At 37.7% G+C, this 21,456-nt stretch overlaps 1 protein-coding gene across 3 annotated transcripts in view; it reads left to right on the top strand.

The window, feature by feature from the left end:
• The window catches only part of UBR2 (ubiquitin protein ligase E3 component n-recognin 2), a 78,666-nt gene that overhangs the window by 36,134 nt on the left and 21,076 nt on the right, over nt 1-21,456 (top strand). For 2 of the 3 annotated variants that reach the window (XM_063443877.1, XM_063443878.1), the window contains exons 8-24: nt 987-1,122; nt 2,470-2,577; nt 3,488-3,576; nt 5,652-5,750; nt 7,779-7,945; nt 10,175-10,274; nt 11,089-11,217; nt 11,730-11,913; nt 13,990-14,051; nt 14,681-14,791; nt 15,073-15,138; nt 16,336-16,458; nt 16,767-16,830; nt 17,708-17,832; nt 18,393-18,445; nt 18,534-18,636; nt 19,219-19,267. In XM_063443877.1, coding sequence (XP_063299947.1) covers nt 987-1,122; nt 2,470-2,577; nt 3,488-3,576; nt 5,652-5,750; nt 7,779-7,945; nt 10,175-10,274; nt 11,089-11,217; nt 11,730-11,913; nt 13,990-14,051; nt 14,681-14,791; nt 15,073-15,138; nt 16,336-16,458; nt 16,767-16,830; nt 17,708-17,832; nt 18,393-18,445; nt 18,534-18,636; nt 19,219-19,267 — 1,768 coding nt within the window. The remainder of the gene's footprint in view (nt 1-986; nt 1,123-2,469; nt 2,578-3,487; nt 3,577-5,651; nt 5,751-7,778; nt 7,946-10,174; nt 10,275-11,088; nt 11,218-11,729; nt 11,914-13,989; nt 14,052-14,680; nt 14,792-15,072; nt 15,139-16,335; nt 16,459-16,766; nt 16,831-17,707; nt 17,833-18,392; nt 18,446-18,533; nt 18,637-19,218; nt 19,268-21,456) is intronic. The other variant, XM_063443879.1, reaches the window with a different exon arrangement.

Raw genomic sequence — 21,456 nt, 5'->3', positions numbered from 1 at the left:
TAAAAATGTTTAAAGCAAGTCACATAAGGCTTTGTGAGTCACAAGCAGGGGAGGTGTAGCTAGGGCTGCATGGACAGAAACAAAGTGATTTAACTCCTAAATGGCAGATAACTGAGCAGTGAAACTGCAGGGGCGCGTGGTTTATACCAATAAAGATGATGACCAGATGTTTTAAAATTACAGCTTCCATGATGCTTTGTCATTCTAAAGGCATGCAAAGCATCATGGGAACTGTAGTTCTACCACATCTGGGGGATATACCTTTTGGGAACCACTTGTTTATACAACTTAAACTGCTTCATTAAACTAAAGTTGTTTTAGTGCCTATAGTGTGCCTTTGGGTTTTTTTTTTTTTTTTTTCTTAAATGATATTTGATCCTTAGAGTATCCCTCTCCTGAGCAATGAAATAGCATTTAAAGTGGAACTGTCATTTAAAGGGAAGTGACTATTACTTGTTCCTTCACCCCCAGTACATGCTGTTACAGTATTTACCACTCACATAAGTTCCTCTTTAAGATAACTTTAAAACAGCGTAATAGCTTTTGCTCCTTGCATTGGTTATGGTACATGGAGACCCCTATCACTTTCTCCCTGCATTTTGTTGCTCATTTTAAAGAATTGCTCCGTCCTGCCCTTTGACATAACAGAAGGAACCTGCCTCAAGTAATGGTACCCATGGGATGCATCATTTTGTGCTGGTGTGATGCATTTTCCTTCATGTCAGCATTTTGTGTTGACCGAGGAAGAAATCTTTGGAATGGTTTGTCTTTTAACCTTTACATTTGCGCCAACCTGAATGATCGCCCTCATGACTTGTGATGACAGGCCCACTTTAATAGTTGACTGAATTTATCGCAGAATTGGGAAGCATGCAATATTAATACACGTTAATGGTACATATCATAAAAAACAAAACTATTCATGCGAGATTCCCTTAAAAAGGTAAGATAATGTTTAGCGGCTTTTTCAAAATTTATTTGTTTAGTCATATTCTCTTCAGAGAAACACCAGTCGGCAGACGAAGCCTCTGAAAGTGCAAGTCATGCATTCTTCTGTTGTTGCGCACCAGACGTTTGGGTTAAGGTTCCTTAACTGGCTGGGTCAAGTCATTAGCTATTCCGGTATGTATTCACTTTGTAGCATGTTCATTGTTTATAGAGTCCTAATCCTTTTTTTTTTTTTTCCATTTAAATTTAACTCCTGAACAGCAGAATTGAGCAGTAAATGACACCAAAGCTAAAGTAGTTTTGGTACTTGGGGTATATATTTAAATGTTCTTTTCTTTTTAATCTGTTTTTATTTTTTGTTTTGTTTGTTTCGATCTATAATCAAAAATCTATAATATCACTTTATCACAGCATTTATGTCATTTCCTTTCCTTTCCTGTGCACAGCCATTTCCATGAGGTAGTACTTACTTGACCACAGACCCCTCTCCTTGCTTGTTCCAGACTAATTTGTTTCATTTCTTTGTTGTATCCTCCGATTAAGCTTCAGTCCGGATTTGGTGCTATGAGCAGCCCAAAGAAATTACAGAGAAGCTCTCTCTAATAACAAAAAAGGACAAGTGATTTTATAAATACAATCATTTAAATAAGGATAAAAAAAAGAAGTAAAAAGGATTTTTTACTTAAAGATGTTAAACTTGTTCACCAATTTCTGATTCTATTTCTTGACACTTGAGAATCAAAATGCCTGCAATGTGAGATTCAGTTGACAAAATCCACATTATTAGGTTGTAAATGTTTGTAATGCTAGAATTTTGGCATATATTGCATTGTTTTTTATACTTGCATTGAAAAGGGAGTGTACTGCTTTAAGTTGAGATATAATATAATCAAATGACCTGGCTGCAGGGAGAAATGTGTATTGATGAAGGAAAACAAGTAATGGAAAAAATATTTATTGATTTATTTTTTATTAATTTGTAACTTATTTTTTTTTTTTAAATTTTTTAATTGTATTGAATTTCAAATATTACAACAAGTTAATATCATAGATTACAAACATGACCAGGAACAAAATAGAGTATGCATATATGAACTAACATGGTAACCATATTCATGGTCAAAAGAGACAAACCGCAACAAACAAATTCCTGCGAGGGGGAGTTGTAGAAAATACCCATTTAAGATTAGACTTAAAAAATTTTTTTGAGGTAATAAAACTCCATTATTACCAGTCAGATCAGATATGCTTTATGTTGTAATTGTCATAATTGTAATATATTCAGTATTTGCTAAATCGAGCAGTTAAAAATTTTAGAATTAAATAACCGTTTTGGAGAAACAGAGAAACAATCAGTATTTTAAGAACTTTTCAGCTCTGCCCTTTTGGGCTACATTTTTCAGTTCCCTAATCTGTTCTCAAAAAAATGTAGGTTTCGAGAATAAATCCATATTGGCTGCTGTGGCAGAAGAACATTTTTCTAGGTACCAGACTGAGATTTACCTTCCATATTTTTTACAGATGGACTAAGGCGCCTCTTGTGCCAGGTGGGTTTGCAAGAAGGCCCGGACGGGGAAAACTCTTCCCTTGTAGACAAACTGATGCTGTGCGATTCAATGATGTGGAAAGGTGAGACAAAAAATAATTATCCAAATATGTGTTTTTTTAACTAGCCAGAAAGTGGGGGAAAATACAAACCTACTTGTCCCTTTGCTATTTGAAAATGTTATTTTTTTCCTAAATGTTATGCCTTTGCAAACAAACTGGTCAGAATACTTTTGTTCTAAAATTATGCATAGCTGGCATACTAACAAAAAGTAAAAGGTCTGTACATATTATATGATGCCTTTTAGATTTAATAAGTAGTAAAGTCCTTATTAAAGAGACACCTAGCATACTTTTTACTGGTATACTAATATTTTTAGAATAAGCATTTCAAGATATCTTTGCGAATAGATGTATTAACTAGGATAAAGGGGTATTTGGTGGGCGCATTTGTGCACTGCAAAGGCAATGATATTCATTAAGATCAAATGACAGCTGTACTATCAGATTTTGTCCTGTAGAGGGAACCACTGCGCAAGCAGGCCTGTATTATCCTATGCATTTCAATGCTTCCCCTTTATGACTGAATGGAAGACCATGAATTGGCTAAAATGTGTCAGCCAGTTGCTTGTTTATGGTGCGTTTCCCCGTGGAGGATCAGAGCCCATGAAAAAGCACCTACTTTGCAATGTATGCCCATGCCATACAGACACTTGTAATGATAACGAAGAAATGAAAAATCAGTATTAGGACATTGCCTGCCGAGGAGGTGGGCTGTTCATACCCAGTTCACACACAGTGTTCTAGCCCCCATGTACGCTATTATAAGCTGTAATGTTTATGGTGTTTGGAATATCCCTTTAACGACTTGTTTCCTCTGTTTTATTTTACAGGGGACATTAATTGTTTTTTTTTTTTTTTTAGTATTCATGTGGTATTGTTATATTGTTCTTTATAAAATTAACATTAAAACAAAATGTTTTCTCATTTTCAGGAGCAAGGAACTGCTACCACCAGCTGTTCATGAGTAGCTTGCTGATGGATTTAAAGTATAAGAAACTATTTGCTATCCGCTTTGCAAAAGTAAGTTGCAGTTTAATTTTAAAGTTCACATTACAATCCCAGCATGCAGTACAATAATCCAGACACCGTCACCAAACACCTTCAAAAGAGCATTTGATAAAGTAGAGCACCTTGCCTCAGAGTAGTAAGTTGTTTTAAAAAGCTGCAGTTCTATTTATGTATAAGGCTTTTAGAAATATTTAGAGTTTGAGGATTTTGCACTTTATTAATTGAGTAATGTAGAACTTATGGAATTTTATTTTAGGGTATTTCAGAATGCCATTTAAGATGGCATTCAAACCTTATTGTTTACTTAAAAGTGGTGTAAATCAGCATCACTTTTAGACGTGTGAGGATATTATAATTATTCAGAAGTTACCAAGGAAAAGATTCATTCAATTTTATCATTTTGTGGCATAATGCATAATTTTCCATTAAATCTCTATACATTTACAAAATGACAAACTCAAAACAGAACACACTTTTCAAGTCCTTTAAAAGTGCAAACTTCTTCACCTTTGCTGCTTAGTGGTGGCAATTGGTAGCAGCAGTGTAGTAGCTTACCCTACTTTAGCTTTTTCTCAACCCCTCACTGTGTCAGTTGATTGGATAGAGGCATTGAGAAATTAACCAATTTTCTCCTTTTTATTATGAAATTTCTTTTATAGGGCCTTTTAGCATCTAATTTAGATTAGGTAGGCGAACACCGAAGATACAGTTTATCAAGTAACTCACAGTTAACTGGTTATCGAAAATATTAAAAAGGAAAGAGAAACATGGGCCTAAATTTAATAAGCTTTTCAAATGCTTCAATACTACTAGAACATTTTCCAAATGTTTTATCTATAATATTTATCATTCACATTAATGGAGACTTCCGTAGATAAATAATTTGCAAATGTTTTTCTCAGAGTATTGAATCATTTCAAAAACGTTTTTAATCAAGGTGTGAGGAAGGCTGAACTTGATGGACGCAAGTCTCTTTTCAGCTATCTAACTATGTAACTATGTAAGACCATAGTTAGAATAGTTTTTTTTATTTTGCAAAGCACAAATGTTCTGCATTCACCTCTTACAATAAAGCTGCCCTTATTTAAAATAAAATGTGTATTATAGCTTTTGTGTAATTTTGTCAAAAATACATAGAACTAAATACATATTTTCAGTGCACCTGCTAGTTACCCTTATAATGTGAGAGCAGCCATCTTTAAGTCTTCTCTGGTTGAAAGTGCAGCTTATTGAGACTTTCAGATCTGCATGGTCTTAACAGATAAAGGGGTTCTTCTGAAAAAAAAATAAAGAATTAAAAGGATATACCGGTCATCTACACAACTTTAAGCCATTTGATACATTTTGGCCTCATTGATATGCTGTATTTTTTAATGGTCACATCTTTATAATTTTTGCACAAAATAAATGTTTTACAGAATGTTGCACCATACACCATACCTTAGCTACCCTCCCTCCCCTTCATGTCAGTGCTGTCTTTTTCTGGAGTGTGGGGGTGTGGCTAATGAGGTCTGTTTATGGTACACTTATAAATTTCTTAAAGTAGCATTAGTGCTCGGAGTGCCCCTTTAAAAATGGCCACCCCCCCATAGAGCAAGAGTAAGCCAGGAAGTGCACTGAAGAGTCTACTCTATGCATCTGTGTCTATTTATACATATGTAATTCTACTTGTAATCTTTTATCTTTAAATGTAAAACTTAAGATGAAATAGTTTCATTATTTGCTTATTCACGTGGATGATCAATCTCTTTACATTTTCCAAAGCTCTATGGGTAAACTGGCTTACTGTGCCATTTTACCAGTGTTAGAGCAAGTACTGCAGGTGGAGTAGCTGACATAACCCCTTTATTATTAGTGATCTTAAGAATCGCATGCAAGGCCAGAGTGGATTAGAGGTGAATTTCCCCTTGTTGTCTAGAGTTACCAGCAGTTGCAGAGAGATTTTATGGACGATGATCACGAGCGAGCAGTATCCGTGACTGCTCTGTCTGTCCAACTCTTCACTGTTCCCACTCTGGTGAGTAAATACCTATTTGTTTGGACTGATAGATGCCACCGCTTTGTCTTTCTTACCTTCCTTTTACTAGAACTATGAGCGATTGCAGAGTGATTATGTGAAAGACGATCACGACAGAGAATTCTCAATCACTGATCTTTCGGTGCAGATATTCACAATGCCTTCGCTTGTAAGTATTGGTGAGACAGTAAGCAGGGCTGTCGGTAACCTCTTTTCTTATTTTCGTATCACTGTGACATGTGACAGATAAATCTTTAATTGATGATTTGGGATGCCATGTTTGTCACTTGTGTGTTTATATATTTATATATAGTGTGTGCTTGTTTATGGAAATGTAGAAGCAGACAGGGTTATTTACTAAAAAGTATGTCCTGTTGGACAATTCAAAGACCATTTCAAGTTGTAGATCAAAATAGCTAAAACCAAATCCCATTTAACTTGGAGATTTTTTTTTCCAGTTATACACTTATGGTCTAAAATTGAAAATACACTTTGAATTCTTGAAAATTCAGCCCTCTTTTTTTAATTATTTTTTTCTATTCTGGTCATAAGCCCTCCTATTGGGCATTATTCTTTAGGTCTTCCCATCTGCCCCATAAACTCAAAAATAAGTAGAAAAAACTAAGCTATAGCTTACCTGGAATCCAGGGAAAAGCTTCTGGTGCTAAACTCCACTGCCCCTCGGACATCACGGCAGCCGTTGCGAAGTCCATTCAATGGGTTCATATAGAACGCAAGCGCGTGCTCTGAGTTGGTATGGAGGGGTGGATTTAAAAAGAAAGACCCACTAATGATGGTATAGAAAGGCGGACAGCACTTCATTAAAGGAGGGACGTGAGAAAATCATTACATTTGTTGCCAGCTCACTGTGCACGTTGACGACATGTCAATTTTGCAAAGAATTGCATGTGCCACAACTGCAACTAGCTCAAAATGAAAGATCTACATGAGGCATGTTGCTTTACTCAGGGTTTTAATAATACAAATCTTTATAGTAGTGGAACACACAATGGACAATGATGTATTACCACTGTGAAATAGGTTTTACTTTGTTTACAAAAACTACGCATTTAACACCCTGCAAAATAAACCTGGATTGTTTTCACTTGATGTCACAATTTCTTGTCTTTTCTTGTTCTATGCACAGCTTAACTAAAGGAATTCATAGTCTCTAAATCAACCAATTGACAGGTCTGCATTAGAGTTGTTAATTAAAGGGAAATTATAGTGCTAGGCAAACAAAGTTGGTTGTGAAAAACGCCTTCTGTCACCTGATTCCAGTGCCGATGTCCTTTGCCGCTGGTTTAAACGCTGCCTCTGCTGGCTGGAGGACTAATGTGCATGTATGGCATTCTATAATGCTTTCCTATAAGATTTAGGGTGACCCTGGAAGTCCTTTAGGAAAACGTGAGGACGTCTAGCATCAGGTGACCAAAAGTCGCCTAACGACCTGGAAGTCACTAGTGGATGTCTGGTAGACAGCCACTGGATGTGTAGTTAACCATGCAGTGTAATTATTGCTGTTTATCAAAAACTGCAATAAATACAATTGCAGGGTTAAGGGGCCTGAGACAGTGCTCCCAGACCACTTCAATGAGCCGAAGTGGTCTGGGTGCCTATAGTGTACCTTTAAATTAATTTTAAGTACTCAAGCTTTGTCAACCTCTGTTAGTGGTTAAGTAATGTACCACGAAAGGCTTAAAATAAATTAATTGCGGTTTGTAATGTGGGAGTATCAATTTTCAGTATGAGAGACCAGTCTAGGAAGAGTCCTGGCTTATGGTGAACTGCTTCTAAATGGTTTGACATTAAACTGAAGGACATCACTAGGGCACATTAGGCAAATTGTAGTGGTTATGTGGCATAGTGTCCCTTTCAAGTTGCTAATTTTTTTAAGAAAAGATGTATCCAAGGTTACACTTGGTTTAGCTTTTATAGGAAAAACATTTTTCTTGATCAGTTGGTGTAAAATTTTAGGGGCAATGATGAATGTAAAGTTGTATCAACATTTCCATATGTGTACCTTGTATGATGTTTAAACTAATATTTAGCATATTAGGATTTCTAAAGGGGAGCGATTGTGACGGAATCCAATGGAATATCTCTGCTCAGCTTTCAGCTTTCCACCAGAACCCCTTTACAAAACTTACTGCAACTGCTCAGTACTATTGAAGTAACTGATTATGTTCTTCCTTAGGCTCGAATGCTGATCACCGAAGAGAATCTGATGGCCACCATTATAAAAACCTTTATGGCTCACTTGAAGCTCAGTGACGTCCAGCAGGGAAAGTTTCACTTTGACCGATATACAGCACTGCAGTCTTTCAAATTTAGAAGAGTCCAGAGCCTTATCTTGGACCTTAAGTGAGTTCCACAATGCTAGTTCGGTTGGTTGGACTGTACTCCTGACTGCCTTGAGATAAGAGATAACACCACACATCACTGCATCTCACACTTATACATTAATATATTTCAGACGCATAGTGCATGATTTGTCCATTGGAACAGCGCTGACAAGAGGCCTTTCCCTTGCACCAAATGTTTTATTTAGGCTTGAAATGTTCCTGTACCATTAAGGGTGTGAATTTACTGAATATTGATGGTTTATGTATTCATCTAGCTTTATGTTATAAAGCTTACTGAGGACATATTTTATTTTCTTTTTTTATAATTCTTTATTTTGGGTGTGCGCAGAGTTAACAATTAGCCTTGGTGTGCCACAACAGCAACATGAGGTAGAATTGGTAAACAATGGTAATACATGTCATGGCATTCGTTATGCGGGCACATTTTTTAATATGATTTCTCGTGGCGATTCATCAAAATGCACGTCATGAGAGGATATGCAGAGGAGAGACAAAGGAGGATAACATGACTTGTGCAGCGATTGTGTAAACAAGGTTATGTGTACAAGATTCTACAATTAGGTTCGTGCTAGGCTGAATAACATGGTGATTGTATTTCTCTGATGTCTGCCTAAGCGGTGATTGAGTGGTTACATGCTATGCTAACCTTAAACTAGGGTGTGGGTGGCTTGGAAGCAAAGCTGAAAACCTAAAAGCAGTGTCCACAGTTTAGAGTATACTTCGATGTTTGAAGTGTCCACCCCATGCTGGCCCCCTGTCAGCCAGACGAGTATCCGTGTAGGTATGCTAGGCGACCCTTTTTTTATGCGGTGGAGATTGCTTTAATGGAACAAAGGCTTGGTAAATGCAGGAATACTTATAGTCCTGTTGGGTGTCGTTATAGGGGGTGCGATGTTTCCTTTGCGGGGCATTATGCTGTCCAGCCGGGTGTCTGTCTTGGACATGAGGTGTGGGAAGGACGTGAGAGGAGTCCCAGTATGGCATCTGTAGGTGGTCAGGCCTTGTGTTATGGCCCCCTTGTGGTAAGCTGTGCAGTATGGCAGGTTAGGTCAAGGCCATGCAGCGTTGTCCCATTTTGGGGTCAGCTTACTCCGGCATGTCGGGTATCCGCGCTGCTCCTCCCTGGCTTGTGGAATTTCGGCGCATATTGCCGGTTCCCGCTCATTCTGAGTAATCCGCCTGTATGGTATCAGGTACGTCCGGCGGCTCTCGTGGCTGTGTTGCTCGCCAGGTGGTCTCCGCCATTTTGGATGCATGCCCGCTGGTGTTGCGGCACTCCGGTGGGTCTCAGGGTGGGGACCGGGATGACCCCTGCCGGCCCAGAGGGGGGGAAAACAGGGCCAGACTCGCCTAGCCTCGTGTTGCTGCCGAACCGCTGGTGGTCAGGATAGCTGGGCGGCGGCCGTCCACCCCGCTCACCGCCCGAGCGGTCTCCATCATGTGCGACGGGGATCGCCCCTCCGGGGGACTAGAACCTCGCGGCAAGCCTCTCCCCGGAACCAGGGCTGCCTCTTGCACTAGGGTATCGTTGTCGGTTGTTGGGTAAGTAGAATGCTGATTTTTAGAGGCTTAGATTAGGGAGATTTGCAGGAGCTGCTCAACTGTGCGTCCTCTCTGCATGGCGGCCTGGCCCCGCCCCCGGACATATTTTCTTTTATATTCACTATTTTCCTTTGTATTCATCTAGCTTTATATGTTATAAAGCTTACTGAGGACATATTTTCTTTTATATTCACTATTTTCCTTTGTAGCCCCCCCCCCCCCCCCCCCCCATAAAAAATAGATTCATTTGAGTACATGTTTATTGCACAGCTGATAGCTAAGCCTTGGCCCCTCTTGCACATTGTATTTACTGTGATGCTCACACATTATTATACTGTAGCTTACACATGTGAAGTTTTGCTGTATTTGTAAATGAGATGTGTGAAAACCCACAATATACTAATCACCCATCAGTGATCTGGTCACGCAGTACAATATATATTGTAATTTTAGCTTTTCCTAGTATTTCTTGTTTTATTGTGGAAGCAGTGTGTATATAGAAACATGCACGCACGCACGCACGCACGCACGCACACACACACACACACATATAATATATATATATATATATATATATATATTATATGTGTGTGTGTGTATATGTAAGTATATATGGATATGAGAGAGATATAGATATATGCACACACACACAATGTTTTTTTTTATTGATTTATTTTTATTACAGGTATGTGCTGATAAGCAAACCAAATGAGTGGTCTGATGCTTTACGTTGCAAATTTCTTGAAGGATTTGATGTGTTTCTGGAATTACTAAAATGCATGCAGGTACTTTTCAAAAACAGTCATAGAATTACAGGGTATCTGCAATTTTGTTAAAATTATAAATAAACCCGTGCCTGTCGGTAGCATGATGACTGATTTATAATCTGGCTGCAAAATAGCAGAAAGCCAATCAGAATGTCAATTGAATATGTCCGTTCTATTCTTGTGTCTTTGCAACTCCCAGTATCTGCTTTCTAGGTAGGAATTGATGAAGCAGTAAAAAAATCAAAAAAAAATCTGCAGAGATCAATAAGTTGTCTTGAGTGCGATGCCCTACTTTTAATCTGTCTCTCACAGGTGATAATGTTATTAAGCTTTCCTTTATTACCTGGCGCTCTTCTAACACCTTACCCTTATCTCAGACATTAAACTGAATCCATGTGTTCCATTCATTTTACCAGTTGTTGAATTCTATGCCGCTCACAACAATACTACAAATTACACATAATCCCACCACCACAGTTTTCCAAACCCCGGTTTTCCGTGTGCATATATATGTGAAAATGTTTGCGAATGTATTTGTAATGTGCATGTGACGGCATAGGTAATATGTAGGGACATGATCTATAGATCACAATTGCATCATTAAGCTAGTTTTTTGGTGTCTATAGTGCACATGCAATAACTCATCCTCTATGCAATTTCATAATATTGAGTAGTCCTTTTCTACTTATTACCAGACTAGAAAGTCTTGCTTATTACAAAAATCTCTGTAGAATATGAAACATCAATGAATTGATTCAATATATTTTTGCACAGTGGGGTTTAAATGCATATATATACATTCTTTAAATGTTCCTTGTTTTTATTTTATCAGGGAATGGACCCGATAACACGTCAGGTTGGACAGCACATTGAGATGGAGCCTGAATGGGAGGCCGCCTTCACATTACAGATGAAATTAACACACATCATATCAATGATTCAAGATTGGTGTTGTAGTGATGTAAGTGCTATACATGAAATGGACCTTACTGGTCTCCATAATTTATTGGATTACGACTCCTGCTGTCATTGTACTTGGTTTTACAAGTATGATGGTGACTACTATTGTTGTCCAGCTCTGCGCTGTATTTGAAATACTGGTTTAATTAACACAAAACTTTATATTAAATAAGAGGTCCAACCTCTCTGCCCATTGACTGGCGGAAAGTGCAGACTTTACTTTGTATCTTCTCACACTGGCTGGTGATAGGACATGAGTGCCGTGACCTCCAGAAAAAGGCCATGATCACAAGCCAACAGTTCCAAGACAATACGGTTTCACTGGATCTGGGACTGACGGTTTTTTTATAATTTAGTTTCCTACTTAGGACAGCAGTGTGCATGTATCAATATTTATGGAACTATTCCATTGTATTAGTAACACTTTCATTTATATAATGGATTCCAGACCTTGTGTCTAGCAAAATGTACTATAAACTGAGATTTGAAGACACTTTCTAAATGTGTTTCTAGGAGCAAGTCCTTGTTGAAGCATACAAGAAGTGCCTTATAGCTTTGATGACTTGTCACAGTGGTTTTACTGATGGAGAACAGCCCATAACCTTGAGTATTTCTGGCCATTCGGTAGAGACCATACGTTACTGTGTTTCCCAAGAAAAAGTCAGCATTCACCTCCCTATTTCACGGCTCCTTGCAGGTAAGAAGAGAAAGCTACGTTTTATTAATATTAGTAATTTCTACTGTCAAATTGCATTGTTCTTTGATATTGATAAACAATGCAATTTTATATCTTTGATATAAACTCAAAGAATACAAGAATGTTCTGAAGTCAAAATGCATTGCAGGGCATCCTCTAAAGGAAGTTTTGCTGATACCAATACAAGTGCGCTTACAGCCTTTAATTGCGGTCCAAGGTTGGGCAACTCCGGACAAATGATGCAGAAAAGAATTTCAAAATTACCTGTGCAGCTTCAGATGGGCTGGGCTTTGGGTGATAAAAAACCTTGTTTTTGTTAAACTGCTTGAAAGTGGTTTGGTTTGAAAATATAAGATCAGTTTTAGAGAGATTGAGTTTCAGAAAGTGGGAGGACATCCAATCAAATATGAAAGAAAGGGAATTGATGACGCATTCTAGAACAGCAGGGGAGGTGAAATATATTTGAGTGGCATCCAAAGGAATTAATACATTTTCCAGGATTGGGAGTATAAAGAGAATACAAAAAGGGACTGAGAACAGAGCCTTTGGGGACTCCAACTGAGACAGGACGAGGGGAGGAGGTGTCATTAGAAAAGGAGACTCTGAATGAACGTTGAGAGAGATAGGACAAGAGCCATAAGAGGACAGTGTCATAGAGGGATTGAAGAGTTTAAAGAAGGAGGGTATAATCCACTGGGTCTAAGGCAGCAGCGAGGTCTATAAGAATTAGTGTAGACTAGTGTGCTCCAGTTAATGAAATGTGCATAGGGATTTGGAATAGTGCACAGGTAACGTTTTAGTTGTTTTGTTTTTTTTGGGGGTTTTTTTTTTTTTAATGTATGAAATGACTTTCTATAACTGCAGATCTAATATCTGCTGCTACTGCAAACCCTGGTTTTCTTCCCCAGCACAGACTTTCTGTGACTGTCCAATCACTTACTTCAGCAAGCTGAAATACTTTGTGTTTGGAGTGTTTCTTTAATTAGGTGCTCTGTGATGTACACCTTGAAACTGAGATGCATGCTGGAGCCATGTGTGATCTGAGCTAGAATAGACAGAAATATGCTACAGAAAGGTGGGATAAAAAGGCATTCCCACCTGATATTGAGAAAGGAAGTGTATGTAGTATAACATCTCTAACACAGGTCTCTTGGTTAATTATGTGTGTATACCATGTTGTGTAGTTTTGCATTTTATTTTATCTGTTCACATTCATTATTGAAAATGTTTGCCTAAACTTATCAACTATTTAATTTAAACCCTAAAATATATAATTGATTGCTGATATTCAGTTATAATATACTATTAATTTGAGTAGATATAAGAACTGATTAAAGGAACAACTACATACATGAGACTCTTGCAGCCAATTAAGAGCGCAAGGTATAGGAAATTCTGTGCAATAAGGGAAGCCAAAATCTTTAGACTTCTTTTTCAGGACGTGTTTAAAGAGATTGTGTGAGTCTCCGCCAGGGGAGACGTGGCTACATAAACAAAGTGATTTAACTCAGAACATTTAGCAGTGGCACTTCAGGGGCATGATCTATATACACAAACCACTTCATTATGCTTGTTATTTTAGTGTTTACAGTGTCACTTTAAGACTGGCAGAGTGCCCTAAAAAATAATCATCTGAAGCTTAAGCATCTCTGGCCTAAAGCAGTGGTAACAACAGGTTTATTGATGGCATGAGTGTAAATATGTAACCATCTCAACAATTCTACCGTAAAGCTGAAAATACGCATAGTCTATGTGTAAAAATCCTTTCATTGGACGTGAGAGATGGTTTACATGACAAACTGAGCCCATTATGTTCAAACATGGTTATGCCAAAAATCTGGCGAAAAGGCAATTACTTTAAGCAATCACCAAGCGACCATCGGTCACATCTGTGCCTAAAGTGCATAGGACATCTAAATTAATGTTGCTCTTATTGTGTATTCCCATTAACCTCTAATTAGAGAATACATTTTTGATAGATGCAAAAATACATTGTGCCCAAAAAACTTACCTAGTTAAGAAATTAGTTTATGCATTTAGTCCTGCATTTTTAACTATTTCTGTTTTGATGTATAGGATTACATACTTTGCTGAGTAAAAGTGAAGTGGCTTATAGGTTTCCAGAGCAACTACCTTTTGTAAGTATTCTTTATATAGAGTGTAGATATCATTCAATGTTCATTTGTCTTTGAAATGCGTCCTTTCTTCTTTATACACTATAAAATGTGTGGCTAAAATGCAACATTAAAATATCGATTACTACAACAGACAGTGGAGTGCCTGCAAATCTGTGCCTACCTCCTTGAAAATATTACAGATTATGCCTTTACATGATACCCTTGCATGTGGAGCGAGTAGCTCAGTGTAAGAGTTCTGTTTAAATCCTCACATGCAGCTAATCTGATATTCCTTACGTTTCTGGGTGACGTTCACTTTATCTGCTACAGATTGCTTTTACTGCAAATTGCATTTTTGGGAAAGTGAATCAAAGGTTTAAATACCCACAGCAGTAATTTTAATGCATGTTTAATGCATATTTTAATACATTTAAAAAAAAAAAAAAAAAAAAAAAAGAAAGAAAAGCAATAAAATACTAGACGTTGTACTACAACTTTTAGATATTAATATAAAATATTTTGGGAAAAACTGAGATTATTACACTGGCATGGTTGCTGCATGCACTCCCTTTTGCAGGGTCTGTATATTGTTTTATATTTGTTTTTTTTCTAATGTTCATATGTAATCTGTTTACTCTACTTTCCCACAGAGTGAATTAAGCCCACCAATGCTGATTGAACATCCACTGCGTTGTTTGGTGTTATGTGCCCAAGTACATTCAGGAATGTGGAGAAGGAATGGCTTTTCTTTAGTCAATCAGGTAATTAATACCACTGTCAATCCTTCTGAATTATCTGTAGCTCATGCAGTAGTCAAACAAGCCTTACTTTACAAAAGATGTTATTTATTGTAGTTGAATAAGTTGTCATTCTATCAACCATCGTCATTATTAATATTTAGAAAGCTCTGACAAACTCTGTAGCGCTGTACAATAGGATGTACCTGTGTTGATTATTGTAAAACTGCATCATGTTGCTGATTAATGTTATGTTCTACAACTCTATACAATTTTCAATTTCAAAACCGTTTTATATTCAACAGATTTATTACTATCACAACGTAAAGTGCCGAAGAGAAATGTTTGACAAAGATATTGTAATGTTACAGGTAAGTGTCATTCTTATATTGCAGATATCAGATATCATGTATGGATTGAATTGTAATGACTGCATTCCTGTGTTTGTGAATGACAGGTTCAATTTAAAGGGAAACTATACCAAAACAACTTTTACTTAATGAAGCAGTTTTGGTGTATAGATCATGCCCCTGCAGTCTCATAACTCAATTCTCTGCCATGTAAGAGTTAAATCACTTTGTTTATACAGCCCTAGGCACACCTCACTGTATGTGACTTGCACAGCCTTCTTAAACACTTAATGTAAAAAGACATCTAATATTTATTCTACATTTTAGTGAAAATTAAATCATTGTGTTTTTTTATGCAGGCTGTGTCAGTCACAACCAGGGGCTAGGGCTGCATAAACTGAAACAAAAGTGATTTAGCTCATCAATGGCAGAGAATCGAGCAGTAAGACTGCAGTGGCATGTTTTATACACCCAAACTGCTTCATTAAGCTAAAGTTGTTTTAGTGACCAAATTGTCCCTTTAAGAGAAGAAAAAATATATGTGAAACTGTGGGTGCTACACTTATAAGGAGACATACAGCACATCTTTACCAAATCGTATTCCTTTGATTATTACTGAGCAAGTGACCTCATACCATTTTTATACCTGATAAATATCTTGCAGATATAGGAGAAATAGGACTGTCTGAAAGATTTTTTACCTCTTTCTGGATGGTATCATGGGCATATTTGGTTGCGCACAGCCCACACAGACACTGCACAGGAAAAGTTTCCAGAGGCACTTCTCCACAGTACATGCTTCTATTTATTTACTTATATTAATTTGGTCTGTGAGTAGCAAAGTAAACGGGTACTTCAATTATAACTATCCAGTGTTAGACATGTCTTGAATAATTCTTAGTTAAGACCCAGGTTTCTTGTATAACCTATACTCTTCAATATAAAAATTAAGTGGGTATTTTCTTTGCTTTCATTCTCTTACCATGAACATTTGTTGTTTCTAGTTAAGGTCCTCTATACTGCAGATTTCTATTTAGAACTATACATGTTAAATAAAGTCCGCAAACTTGATGATATTGGACGGCAACTACCAAATTCTCTGGAGTGTGTGGACTCTTTTAAGAATCTAATGAGAGCTACAATCTGACCTCATCTGACCATGCCTGAATAAGAAATATTCATGATTTAGTTTACCTTACATCACTGCTTCTATTCTAGGCAGGAGCATCTATGATGGATCCCAACCACTTTCTGATGATCGTGCTCAGCCGTTTTGAACTCTTTCAGCTGTTTAGCAATCCAGATTATGGAAAAAGATTTCGGAAAGAAAGTACAAACAAGGTACTACTGGCACAATCTCGCACGCTGCTCAAATAGATATAGAATTACTAAATAAATGAAATTCCACAGAACTGAGGATGTGGTTAATATATGTACCTGTAGTGTAATTACTTGAAATGAAATAATATAATTTATGGTTAAAATGACCACTTGCAAATGTTCCTCCTATGATGATACCCGATACGGTAATTAATTATCTTCTTTGATTAAAAAAAATGAACACCATTTATTGATGGTGCAGGAATATGGTTGAATGCTCTCCATGGACTGGTTGATGTGACCGTCCTTCTTCCCTTTTATATGTGCAGGATATTATACAGCAGAACAATACTCTAACAGAAGAAATGCTGCACTTGATCATAATGGTTGCTGGTAAGATTTTTCTTTCTTTCTTTTTCAATAGAGCTGTGCAGGTAAAGCGGCACATGTGAAAGAAAGTATAAAATGCAGACTTAGGCAGTCAACTAAGCAAAATATGTTAAATTATTACAGATAAAAAAAATTAAGCCAGGGAAAAGGAATTGGGGTTGGGGAGCGATCAATATTTTGGGATAGGCAAGCAAAAATATAGAGGTGCTATAGAATACAGCTGAAGTAAATGCACAAGTAAACATACAACATATGTATAAAATAAATGGACAAGCGGTATGAGTAAGGAAATACTATTTGAGTGTAGCATTCAATGAGCATTTTAGGCACCATACCAACGACAGCCTCCTTCAGTGGTTATGGTGCCAGGAATCCCGCGACGCAGTCCTGCTATTATGAGCCAAACCATTTTTGACCAGGTTCAGGTCGTCATAACGCTGAAGTGGAAGTTGTAGCCTATGAATTCCATCCGAAAACGGACGGAATAGATTTTGCCAACATTGGAAGTATTAATGTCACAATTACGGACATCTGTGAATAGTTGGTGTGTCCATCTTTTCGAAAACAGTTTGACTGTCAAGGGGGGAGGTGCCAGGGGAAATCGGGTTGTTGTGCTTAGATTGCCCCTTAAAGAATGCAAGTTTGACACCACATCCAAGCAAATATTGGTAGATATGTTTTAACCTTTAATGTGCGAATAGGATAATAAGCCAATAGCTGTAATTCCCGATTGTAACTAAGAAATTAATTGATCAGAGAATACCTTTTGTTTTTACATTAGCAGCAGCCATAAACACCTACGCTTTCTGTGTATGTCGTAATGTGAAAACAATTACTCTAGATCTAATTGAATGCCCCCATTGTGTTATTTAATACACAGGAGAAAGATATTGCCCAGGAGTTGGACAAGTAACTGCTACAGATGAGATAAAGCGTGAAATTATACACCAACTGTGCATCAGGCCCATGGCCCACAGTGAACTAGTTAAGGCCTTGCCTGAAGATGTAAGTGAAATCAAATCTGGATTAATTATCACTGATGTCTTTAGCTGCCTATGTTGGAAACATACCTACATTGTGCCAATCAGTGGTTATTCTGCTAAAATTATATGCATTGATGCTCTGAAATTCCAGTTCTTGTATAATTTTTTGAATCGTGACTCTCTTAATTAACTAGTTCTTGAATAGGATAACGGTTTTGTTGCCAGTTATTCTTTCTATAAATGCATACATGATTACTTTTAATTTAAAATGTTTAAATAAGAAAACTTTAATTGCAAACCAGTGGCCAGGTCACTATAACCCTGTAGGCCTACTCCCTCAGGGTGCCTGCAGTGGCACTGTTCAGACCTGCATTACAATTTTAATAGGTGAAATTTCTTTTGTAATTAAATGGAAACATCATTGCAGTTTTTTGGCCATAAATAGTTTATGGGTAAATCTTTCTGGAAAAAAAACTTGTCATGGAAGCCCATGCTACGAATTTGAAGTTGGAGGCCCATACTGCCCCTTTTGTAAATTACTTTGTTTTTGTGGTGAATAACTTTGTTTCTGTTAACTTGCAGGAAAACAAAGAAACAGGAATGGAAACAGTGATTGAATCTATAGCCTCATTTAAGTAAGTCCCAGGTATTGTCTCAAAAATATTACACATGCCAATTGTTTCATTGGAATAATCTTCTAATTAGTTTTTTTATTATATTTAGAAAACCAGGTCTAACAGGCAGAGGACTTTATGAGCTCAAGCCTGAATCTGCCAAGGAGTTCAATCTATATTTTCATCACTACTCGAGGGCAGAACAATCTAAGGTAACCTTTCAGACATATTTTTTTGTTTTTAATTACAATAAACCATGAGATGAGAAACAGTGACTTCTCTGACTTTCTTAGCAGCAAAGTCTAGGTGAATAATAAAATGGGGCAGAGGAAGGGGGAGTTGTCCAGTGGAGAGAGGCATACCATGTGGAAGAATATGGCAATTTCAACATTACTGAAAATCTGCTCAAAGATTATTTTAAACTCTTTCCATCGTACGTACACCTTGTAATATGAATACACAATAGAATGGCTTTTAGCTGTGATTTTTTTCCAAGAGAGGCCTAACTGTTTTCCCAGTAAAGTAGCCATGGTGTCTACCAGGTCCTGCAACCATGCAGCTGCCCAAGTGATTTAATTCCATTGATCTAGACCGAAAGAGAGCCCAAAGGACGTCAAATTATTTTGTGCTGTTTAAAAAAAAAAAAAAAAAAAAAAAAAAGCATGGGTTTGCCCGCTCGGCCTATTGTTGCTGCTCACAGTTCAATGAAGACACTGTTTATACAGAAAATGTATCTAATAGAAATTCTATATTAACTGTCCCTTGACACTGTGCAATGGGTGTTTTTTTTTCAGGCAGAGGAAGCTCAGCGCAGATTAAAGAAGCAGAATGGTGAAGATACTGGTATGTAATCTATCCTTGTTTTTACAATAAATGTAGCTAAAATGCAACGCATAGTTTGAAACATTGAGAGAGAGATTCGTGCCATACCAACAAGATTTGAACTACTAAGTAGGTACGCTGAAAAAGCCAGCCTCCACCCGAGAGGGCAGTATGACAAATAACTTTTATTCAATCCTCATATTAAAAAAATATATATAAATATATATCGTTTTACATAAATGTTTTTTTATTGGCAATTGAATAGGTTATTATTTACGATATGGAGTTGGATGAAAGCAGATTTTAAAAAAAATATTATTTTTTTTTGTCCCAAGTTAGATTAATTTGTTATTATTGCAGCTATGAAGGAGGGCACCTCACTGTGTGTCTCTCCAAACTTGTGAACCGTTACTGCTGTCATCAGGTAGGAAACTTTAATAGTTCCACTGTAACTGCAGTTTCTCTAGTTTTTTTATTAAAGGAACATTCTCACCCCATAACAGCCTCATCTCTGACATTGTTATAATGGCAGGTGTGCCTGGTTGAGATCATAACCCATTTTCCTACAGTTTAAAGTGTTCTGGACCAGTTCCCTGGTAATGAGGAAAACTATTTAGTGCCCACTAAACTTGGGTCCCCATTGGGCTCTAAGGCTCATTCCATGTCTGGTGACGCTTCTGCAGAGCTGAAAAAGCCAGAAGCCCTCCTTTCCAGCACGTATCGACCCCCTCTGCCTGATCAGTTTCCCCAGGCAGGTATCAACCACCTCTGCCTGCTTCACTTCTCCAAGGCAGGTATCGAACCCCCTTTGCCTGCCTTACTTCTCCCAGGCAGGTATCGGCCCATTTGTCTGCTTCACGTCTCCCAGGTAGGTATCAAACCACCTTTGCCTGTTCATTTTTTCCCAGGCAGGTATCAACCCCTTTGTCTGCTTACCTTCTCCGTAACAGATATCGACCCCCCTCTGTCTGCTTCACTTGTCCCAGGCAGGTATCGACCCCCTTGGTCTGCTTCACTTTTCCCAGGCAGGTATCGACCCCCTCGGTCTGCTTCACTTCTCCCAGGCAGGTATCGACCCCCTCGGTCTGCTTCACTTCTCCCAGGCAGGTATCGACCCCCTCGGTCTGCTTCACTTCTCCCAGGCAGGTATCGACCCCCTCAATTTCCTAATTTGCATATCACAATTATACAAATAAATACACTTTTTAGTTTCAGCAACAGAGGGCATTGGAGAGTTGTCCCACCGATCCAGTCACCATTTATTGGTTGAGAATATCACCTGACTGCTCTCAGCCAATAAATGGCTACTATAATTTACATTAGCCAGACTGGAACTCTTGTCTGTGCTTGCTAGTGACCCCTCTCTGTCGCTGCTGGTGGTGAAGTTATTCCTCTGCAGTAAAGGGTCCACCCCAATCTGACAACTTTGTCCAGCTACAGCCCTTCCATAGAAACATAGAATGTTATGGCAGATAAGAACCAATCGGCCTATCTCGTCTGCCCTATTTTTTAAATACTTTCATTAGTCCCTGGCCTTAACTTATAGCTAGGATAGCCTTATGCATATCCCACGCATGCTTAAACTCCTTCACTGTATTAACCTCTGCCACTTCAGCTGGAAGGCTTATTTCATGCATCCACTACCCTCTTAGTAAAGTAATACTTCCTGAGTTATTTTTAAACCGTGTCCTCTTGTTGCGGTAGTTTGTCTTCTTTTAAATATAGTCTCCTCCTTTACTTTGTTGATTCCCTTTATGTATTCCATTGGCTGCTGTACACTCCAGGGAGGTTTACTTTGGAGACCTTTAAATGGCTAAGAGCTAGTGCTTTCAGTCTATGACTAGCAGCTTATTGAAAGTGATAGTACATACATAGGAAGAACAACCACTTTGGGGTTAAATCATTTGGAAATGTGGGCACCCAGTGATTCCATCTCTCAACGCCATAATTGAGTTGTTACTGCGACTGGAATAATGTTAATGCTCCTTTAATGAAACATATTGTGTCATAATCAGAAAAGTCAAACAATCTCCATGTAAAAAGGTACATTTAATTTATTTATATTTATTTCTCCTTTAAAACAGGTTAGCTAGATGTAAAATGGCTCTTTATGTCCTTCTCCATAAAGTAATGTCTTAGAGAAGCTTTGAACTAAGGTACTAGAAATGCTTGTTGTTATTTGTTTAGATTATGAGGGGTATATGACATGA

This window comes from Pelobates fuscus, chromosome 2 (assembly GCF_036172605.1).
Source record: "Pelobates fuscus isolate aPelFus1 chromosome 2, aPelFus1.pri, whole genome shotgun sequence".
Taxonomy (NCBI): Eukaryota; Metazoa; Chordata; class Amphibia; order Anura; family Pelobatidae; genus Pelobates; species Pelobates fuscus.
The sequence above is the reverse complement of the archived record's forward strand: the minus strand, read 5'-3'. Positions and strand labels throughout refer to the sequence as shown.